The 9,579-nt window shown below is 45.9% G+C and overlaps 1 protein-coding gene across 2 annotated transcripts in view; it reads right to left on the reverse strand.

Moving 5' to 3' along the window:
* Tgds (TDP-glucose 4,6-dehydratase) overlaps positions 1–9,219 on the reverse strand; it is a 16,132-nt gene extending 6,913 nt beyond the window's left edge. For both annotated transcript variants that reach the window (XM_026783284.1, XM_026783283.1), the window contains exons 1-6: positions 9,123–9,219; positions 7,615–7,681; positions 6,177–6,245; positions 5,326–5,416; positions 1,677–1,819; positions 536–634 (exon numbers count right to left, since the gene is read on the reverse strand). In XM_026783284.1, coding sequence (XP_026639085.1) covers positions 536–634; positions 1,677–1,819; positions 5,326–5,416; positions 6,177–6,245; positions 7,615–7,681; positions 9,123–9,208 — 555 coding nt within the window. In that variant the 5' untranslated portion in view covers positions 9,209–9,219. The remainder of the gene's footprint in view (positions 1–535; positions 635–1,676; positions 1,820–5,325; positions 5,417–6,176; positions 6,246–7,614; positions 7,682–9,122) is intronic.
* Between the last annotated feature and the right edge of the window lie 360 nt (positions 9,220–9,579).

Genomic DNA, 9,579 nt, shown 5'->3' on the forward strand with positions numbered 1-9,579 from the left:
CTGACTGAACTCCAGAATGACGCTGTCAGACACTGGACTGCTAACACCTGTTCTGACTGAACTCCAGAATGACGTTGTTAGAGCCACCACATTAGGCCCCCAGGTCTACCTCATGCAGAACCAAGACTGCTGATCACACAGAGACAAGCAAATGCTGAAAAAGGACCCTGTCAGCCTCCACCTTGTAAGACTTCCTGGAGCATCTCACTAGACCTGCTACGGTTCAGGTGAGCGAGAGGTCTAGCCTTTGTTTTAAGAGTTCAATACTTATTAGCCCTTACCACCTAAAGTTTTAATCTAGGTCTTCTATGCCAAAGCTGACTTAGAAGAACTTCAGAACTCAGGAGATGGTAAGTATCTCCTATCAAGTCTGATGACCCAGCTCAATGACTGAATCCACAAGGGTGGAAGGAAGAAAGTGCTTCCATAGTTGCCCTCCGGCCACGACGCACATATTACAGAAAGAACACACAACATACATTTACTTACACATACAATACATAAATATTAAACAGTTTCAGAAATCAGTTTTTACCTTGTATCGTTCCCAGTAAGACTGCACAAAGCACTCAGCTGCAGCTTTAGATGAAGCGTAAGGGTTTGTAGGTTGTTTGGGTGATGACTCATCAAACTCCTAGTTTTAAAAGAATACTTTTGAATTACACACTCTCCAAATAGAAAATGTATTATATGATCTAAGTGTGTGGCTTAATAGCAGTCTGTGTTGAATCCAGAGGACCTGGATTCAATCGCAGCACACACCGTGAGTGCACATTAATATACACGAGCACACAACAAAACACAATTGAAAACCAATCACACTACTAGTTTGAAACATCAATCACTACATCTAAGAAACATTTGTTTTTTGTTCTGGTGGTATACATCTGTAATCCCAGCACTTGGGAGGTGGAGGAATGAAAACAGGAATTGAAATCTTGTCTCACTGTTACTCACTGCCCATCCACACTCAGACTGACAGGCCTGTTACTCACTGCCCATCTACACCGAGAATGACCGTGGCCTGTTACTGAGCCCCAACAGAGCATGTATTTAAAAGAAGGACTGGGGGAAAGAAACTATGGACTGAAGAATGGTCCTATCTTTTTGTTTCAAAAGTACAAGAATTAGGAATGATTTGGTATGAACACAGCCAGGTGTGGTAGCATACCTCTGTAATTCCAGCATTCAGGAGACAGAGGCAGGAAGACCGTCAGGCTAAGGTCAAACTGAGCAACACGGAACTACAGGCCAGCCTGAGCTACACAGTGAGACCCCGTCTTCAAAACATCAACAACAAAGGAACAGATTCCAGTTTCAACAATTTGGCTGTACTTGTCATTGACATTCTAACGTGTTTTCTGCCCAGAGGAGCTGGTGAGCTGATGCATGCCCCAGCGCATGAAATGACAGCATTGTGTTCTATAACTAAGACTACACATGAGACCTGCTGCCAGGCTGCACAACACTCCGACCCTGAGTAAACGTGTACCAATGCTAACCGTCCCTCACGTGACATGGTTCCCTTGATAGGAGAAGCAAGTATCACTTTGGAGGGTGACACAAAGCATTTAATTAGAGCGCAGGAAAAGACCAGTGAACTTTAACAAGACAGCCTTCTATACTGGGTACAGTAGAGTGTGTGTGTGTAAGCAGAATCTACTTTCTAAGCTTACCTGATCGAGACTGCCTCCATATACTTCATCTGTGCTGACATAAATAAATTTCTCCACTCTGGCTTCATAAGCAGCACTTACCAAGACATGAGTGCCGTAAACATTGACATATGTAAACTCGAAGGCACGGACAAACGAAAGATCTAAAAAGGAAGAGGGAAAAGCTACAATGATTCTGTTCACCAAAAAAACTGACTCAGGTTTTAAGAGTGCTCACTTCCCATTACTTAGCGCATGTGAAGTAGGCTTAAGAAAGAACACAACACAGGCTGATTCGTATTCGGTTTCATGTAGTCCACAATGACCTCAAACTTACTATGTAGTTGAGCACGACACTGACCTTTAATTTTAATTAATTTCTATGTGTGAGTGGGTGTATATGGGGGTGAGCACGTGCGTGCCACACCCTGGGTGTGGAGCCATTCTCTCCTTCCACCATGTGGGATCTGGTATCAAATTCAGAGTATCAGGCTTCAACGGGAAGAGCCTTTAATACATTGAGCCATCTCAGTGACCTAATCTTCAACTTCTGATCTTCCTGTCTCTCCCTCTCAAGTGATGGAAAGACAGGTAAACATAAAGAACAGATAAGCAGCCTGGGACCTTATTTAATTTTGGTTCATGTGCCCCACTCCTCCTTTAACACAGCACTTGGCACTGGCAACCTCAAACTCTACCTGCCCTGGGCTACACGGCTTCTGATTACGTGTACACGCCTCTCTGAACCACAACACAAGCTTCTCTACCCCTAAGAATAACCAAGTACACAGAGTTTCTACTCAGAGACATCCCTGGTTTGGGGCCCATATACAGCGAACTGCTAGGGTACTGTTTACTTACTATCCTATACTCACTGCAGGTCCTCATGTTGTGCTGACCCCTGCCATAAAATCATCTCCACTGCTACTGCAATTCTGCTAATGTTATAAATCATAATGTAGTATCTGATATGCAGGATATCAGCTATGTGACCCCTGGGAAAGGGGTATTTGACTCCTGAAGGGTTCACAACCCACAGGCTATTCAAACCCAGAGGAAGGAACCGGGGGGATGGGCAGCTAGACTGGCTTGTGTTTAGCCCTTGACCCAGACCTATTAGCTGCGACTCCTCCTCCCAAAGGGCCTCAGAATGTGATGTCTGGAGGCAGGTTTCCAGAGTAATTCAGTCAAAATGAACCCTGTAGGTGAACATGCATCCAGATGTGTGCCCTTACAAGAATAAAATCTGGACCCAAAACTGACGCAAGGGCATGAGCCATGGAGGCAATGGAGAAGCAGAGCATGCTGGGAAACCCTGAAGACAGTGTCAAGGGCAACAAGCTTATGCTAAAGAGGACTCGAGAAGCAATCTGGGGCTGCTTCCAGTAGCTGACAGTAGGCATGAGCGCTACACCACAACATCACAACTGACCTAAACCAGCAAGAAAGAAAAGCCGTGTTAAATCCATGAATTCGTAATGACTTTTACAGAAACAGAAGAACCATGTCAGTGCACAGGCAGAAAAAATAAAGCAGCTACACCGACTGCCACCATCAGCTGAACCCCAAGGTGCCCTAAGAGCTGACATGGAGAACCCGCTCTTAAATTTTGATTTAACAAATGAATGGAAGACAGTGAGAAAATCATCATTGCTAAAACTCAAATATACACAAATGTTGACCACCCAAAATAGTGCTACAGAAAACAGTAAGACTGATGTTTACCAGGACTGAAATGAAACACAATAGACCTAAAGCTTAGCTAAGAACAAAGCCAGTGTGCATGATCTGGGAAGCGGGCAAAGGTCTCTGGACTCTGCACTCTGAAAGCTTATTATATTACATCAGGTGACCAGAGACGGACTATGTCCTTTCCAAACTAGCAGTGGGAAAAGAAAACAAAAACAACTCCACAGCTGAGTCTTTAAAAGAGAGCACGGACGACCAGACAGACTTTTCAGAGGAAGTAAAATCTAGGCTGAGGATAAGCTCAATGATCGAATGCTTACCCAGCACGCACAAGCTAAGTCATGGCGGCCAACAAGTGCTGGAAATGAACTATAGGAAAGACGTTCCAAGATGACACGGCCATTCCAAGCCAGCTAAAAGGATCTCGACTTCACCAGGGAAGAGAGATGACTTCAGAACTGGGGCGATGGCTCAGCAGGTACAGCTGCTGCTGCTCAAGCAAGAGGACCTGAGTTCAGACTTCAGCCCCACAGGCTGTGCATGTGTGTGATCCCGAACTGTGGAGTGGACACCGGAAATCCCCAGAGCTCACTGGCTTCCCAGCCAAGCCTCGACAGTGGGTTCCAGCTCCAATAAGAAGCTCCATCTCAGATAAAGGTTCAGCTAGCCAGGAACACAGAAGAGATCACTACTTCTCATTTTTCTTATCAAAGAGTCTCTCATTAAGGTATTTCAATATGAAAAATGTAATAGACTCTTTTTTTAAAATGGGCAAGTATTTCAACAGTGATTTTAAATTATCAAAAAGCATTTAAAAAAACCATCTGATCTTACTGAAACTTGGAAAAATAAACTTAGACCCCCACATAAATGAGTCTGTCCACTATACAGCGCTGAATCTGAAAATTGCAAATCAGCATGACTTCTCGGCAAAACTGCTTGCCACAGCCTCGCTGCTGGAGAAAGCCAATCTCATGACCCTGCAGACATCAGACAGGAGGGATCCTTACAAGGACATGGTACATGGCCAAGTTCACAGCACTTCTGCTTAAAACTGCGCGGAATGAAAGTGAGCCAGTGTCGGGCAGGAGCCAAAGTGGAGCCGCTGGCCTTTCTCACGCTGGAACACTGAGGCAGCACAGTGAACACTGTACCACACCCGTTCCCTAGTATTTCACATGTGGAAAGAAACTGACAAAAATGTTTTACAAATCTATGTTTGTGTACACATGTGTGAGTATGTGCACAAGGACACATGTAGTAGAAGATTTAAAAGTGGCCCAAACAAAAATATAACATCTAGGGCTAAATATTAGTCATCAAAACCATAGAGAAGGGCGGAGGGAAGCGCAGGTTTGCGGCTGCAGGAAGCAGGAGCAGCAGCAGCTACTGCCAGTGGCAATGCTGCTTCCAGGCACGGTGAGGACCACGGTGAGGACCACACGGGAGGTCACGTACTATTACGTATTTAACTGTACTTTCAATTCTTGCCGTATGTCCCGGGGAAAGGTTTGCTGAATTATTAAATAGCATCGCAGATGCATGAGGTGGTGCGGATAACACTAAGTGGAGCACCGCCACTCAAAGACATAAAACAACACCGAGTTCATCTTCTTCTTCCTTCCGGAAATAACCGTTAGTCTGAGTTTGGTTCAGCTCAAAAGTTTTTTAAAGCCAGTTTTCATGTTCTACTTCAGCACACACGAGTTAAAACATCACCTAGAGAAAGCCCCAATTGTCAGGTCTGAGGATGTAACTCAACCAATAACGGTGAGTGCCACTAAACAGTCAGGGGGAGCTGAATGGATTCCCAGGATCCACGTGAAAAACAAACTAAGTCCTGACTCCTCCAGGGACAAGGGACTGCTTCGGTCCAGTGGGTATATCCTTTTTCAAAGACTTTGCTACGTCCCTGCATACTCATCCCTTTACTGACTAGGGAGAAGAGGCCGTCACAAACATAGCATAGAATAGTGCTTACCTACATGTGTCTGTGCAGCGAAATGTAGCACTATGTCTATCTTCTCCACCTCGAACAGCAGCTTCACAAAGTGTGAGTCGCAAATGTCACCCTGCAGGAAAGACAAACACGGACGGGTGAGGGTCCCCAAGCACCCGCACTCAGAGCAACCAGCCTGAGTCCAACAGAAACCGTCACTCAAGCAGCCAGGTAAGTACTCTACCGTGCAGTTCTTTAACATCTTACAACACATGCACTTAATTTAAGATATTTTTGCAGATATGTCCAAGCAATAATCTTGCTGAATACCAACTTGTTAAATACTGTGCTGACTTTTATCACATACTTATAAAGCTAAGATTGCAAGAAAATTTTTTTTTTTAGCATTAAGAAAAATAAGCCTTTCCGAGAGCTATACAAACATATATTTAAAACAGACCTAACTACTGGAATAATATTGGCAGTGTGTTTAATCACCACTAACTAAGATTATAGTGCTCTGATGCTTGTATATATATTTTTTTAAGACAAGATTTCTCTGTGTGACAGTCCTGGCTGTCTTGGAACTCGCTCTGCAGACCAGGCTGGACTTGAACTCACGGAGATCCACCTGCCTCTGCCTCCTGCGTGCTGGGATTAAAGGCGTGGGCCACCACCGTCTGGCAACTGGTATATATTTTTAATTCATGTATTTTGTGAACTATTCATAGATTTGCCAAGGTACTAAAACTCAAATGCAGCTTTTTATGTGACCTCAATTACAAGTAGAACTCTCTACACCATGTACTGTTCTGGGAACTCTCTGATCTTTAACACACAAAGATTATGATTTCTGCATGACTCAAGAGGCAATGTCATCGGAGCTTCCATACCTGTATAAATTTGTAGTTTTGCTTGTTAGAAACAGGTTCAAGATTCTTCAAGCTTGCACAGTAATCCAGCTTCAATGAGAGAATATGGTGGGGGAGGAAACACACAAAGCAAGGTCAGTTCTTTCGATGGCAAGTCAATACAGTTTGAAGGTCACACTAACTAATGCTAACACTGATACAAGAATCACCTTCCAACAACGCTTCCCCGTTCTACAGTTTCCCACATCCTAAAAGTAAACCTAGGCCATTGCTATTTTCAAAAGAACAACCCCAAGAGAAACGCTGTTACGAATCTCTTGAAGACAGTGTTCCTGATCAAGCTCCTCTTCATCACCGATGGCTAAACACTAAAAATGTTTAGTTCTTCACAGAAAACGAGCAACTGAAGATTTAAAAAACAAACCTGTTTTATATATATTTAGTTCATTACACCTCTTCTTCTAGCACGGAAAATCAGTGCTTATCTATTTAAGAACTCTTTGGGGCTCAGGAGACAGCTCCAAGGTTAAGAGCTGAGGTTGGTTCCCACCAACCACATCTGGTGATTCACAGCTGTCTGTAACTCCAGTTCTAGAGGTCCAGATCCAACACCTCTGGCCTTTGAGGGCAGCTGCACTTGTGTGCACATACCCATAATTTATCTCTCTTTTAACTTTCATTTAGGTATTCTGAGGCAAGGTCTTACTATGTACCCTTGGCTGTCCTGGAGTTCCTTAGGCAGAGAAGGCCGGCCTTGAACACACAGAGATCCGCCTGCTTCTGCTGGTTGTGGCATTGGACGCCAGGAGGATTTGTTAAAGAGGCAGATGTGGGAGAATCAGAGGTTTGAGGGCAGCCTGAGCGCTACCCTTAGAGCAGGACAGATGGCTCAGTGGGTAAAGGCACTTGCCACCATCCTGATCCTGGGAGCTAGAGAGCGAAGGAAAGAAATGACGCCCACAAGTGGTCTTACTGTCTCTCTATGCACATGCTGAAGCTCATACACGCCCCTGCTTCCAAATAAATAAACAATATGAAAGAGAATTCTGTTCACCTGTTTATAACTTTAAGACAGAAAAAAATGCCAACAGTTAACAACTGTTCTTTACCTGTACATTTTACTATTGCATTTTATGAAATTACAACCATTTGTTATCTTTTGATTAAACTAAAAAACCATACTCTTCAGTGAGACTTCAACTATGACCACAAGACTGTCCAAGACTAAACTAATGTCACTGTAGTCAGGATCTCGCGTGCTCCTGGGCTGGCTTTGAACCTGCTATACAGTTCAAGGAGGACCCTGACGTTCTAATGCTGCTGCGCTTACGTCCCTAGTACTCGGATGGCAGGCAGCTGCCACTGCAACTCGTTTTATTATGTTCTAAAACTAGTACTCTCTCGTTTTCTAGAAAGGAGGTCGAACCTTGTACATGAAGCTCACTTTTTATAAACTTACCTTGTCTAGATTTATGATGAGATAGTTGGGGTAATCTTCTACTAAGGAGACAATCACGTGGGACGCACTACAAGGACAGAAGGACTCTGTGAGTGACAAACACTAACCCCCCACGATTCCTCAAGTTTCCCTGAGCTGTGGAGCAGCAGGAAAATACCAAGAGATGACATCACACTTATACTCCGGGTTCTTGGGTGTAATGGCAAGCACTGACTATCTGTGTCGATGATGCTGATACTTGGTGGCCTTGTCTCTTGCTTTCTAGGACATTCTTGTGGCCCAGTCCTTCTAGGCAAGTACCAGCACTTTCCCACACCCACACTCCTGTTCATTAAGTGAACCGTGGCTTCCCGGTACCCTCAGCAGAGGGACTGTTGAATTTGAAAGGGCCACGGCTTGTCAATGCAGAAAACAGGAATCTCTGTATGCTCACACAGGAGACACTGTGTTCCACGAGGGGAGAACAGGTTCCTGTTTATTACCCATCTATTCAACTACTACCCAAGACCCTCACAACATGGACCGGGCCTTTCTGCAGGCACTTCATCAACACCAGCCTGCTCTCATAGAGTTTATAGTCTAGAATGGGGACAAGGCCATAAACAAGTAAACATAAATAACGAAATTTCAGGCCGTGTTAAGTGGGTCAGTTACCTAGGGTGGTCCCGTAAGGGCTCCTAAGTTGCTATGTGGGTAAATTAAACCCTGAACTGGACAGTGCAAACAGCCTAAGCAAAGAAAGAACGTGTACATGTCTCAAGGCAGGAAGGGGCACTAGCCTACTGTGCTCCAAGAGCCCTGAGAGGCTTGTGACAAACACAGCAAAAGAGATTCGGTTGGTAAGCAGGGCTTGAGCACTCGAGTCTTCTAGAACTGATAGAGATTTCGGACTTTATCACAAGCCGCACAGAAACCACAACTATAAAACTATGAAGCAGCGGCATCTCACGGCTTTAAAAGCAACGACTTTAAGCAACGCTTGTAAGGCATCTAAAGGAAACGCGTGGGAGTGTGGGGCTCAACCAGGGGAGGCTCGGTAGCTGTGTTCTAAGCAAAAGACCGCAGGATCAGGCCTAACGTGGTGAGAAGTCAAGTTATGGGCAACCTTTGACACCAAGAAAACGGGCGCGCTCATGGAATGTGGGTATGAGTGAGCCTCGCACAAGCTGCTAAGAGGTTTTGCAAACGTGTTCTGAAAGGAAAAAAGACCGAGTCCCACCACGAGAGCCGCATGGTGTCGAGACGCGTTGCTGGGAGGATGACAGAGAGAGACTGAAGGAAATGCAAAAAGCTCAAAGCGTGCACCTCAAAAAGTGACAGTGGCAAACGCCTCGGGCAGGTAGGAGGAGGCACACCACCACAGCACCCCCGACACAGTCGCAGTTTCAAAGCAACCTCGTTCTCGTCGACCCCAAAGTGAGGGAAACTGGGAGGACGGTCCCGACCGTGCATGAGGAGCCTCCCCGCCTCGGATGGGGAGAAACTGAGCCGCCAGCACCGTTACCTACATGAAACCAGCGCCGCCGGTCACCAGGACCCGCTTTGCGTAGCTGCCGGGAGGACTAGATGGCTCCTCCCGGCCCGGAGCCGACATCTTTCCGCTCAGCAGCGCCAGCGCCGTAAAGCGCGGAAGCCGGAGACCAGAGGGAAGCACCGTCCGTCACGACGTTTTCGCGTCACGCCCCGCCCCCGCCGGACACGTTAAAGGGAAATCCTCAGCCGCTTCCGGATTCTCCCAGACCGCTGCCCGAGGGGCGGGGCCGGCAGCGACTGCGCAGGCGCAGACTCTGCCTGGGCTTACCTAATCCAACTGGGGAGCTAGGTCCCTGAACGTGTTCTAGGCAGCTGTACCGAGCGTGGGTTACTTCTGTAGATACGTAGACGTTAGGAATTAAGGATGGATGACTTCATTCTTCAGCTGTGTCCGTAGACCATCCCCCAGCCGAGCAGCGACACCTCGGGAAT

Source organism: Microtus ochrogaster, chromosome 17, assembly GCF_000317375.1.
Source record: "Microtus ochrogaster isolate Prairie Vole_2 chromosome 17, MicOch1.0, whole genome shotgun sequence".
NCBI classification, from domain to species: Eukaryota; Metazoa; Chordata; class Mammalia; order Rodentia; family Cricetidae; genus Microtus; species Microtus ochrogaster.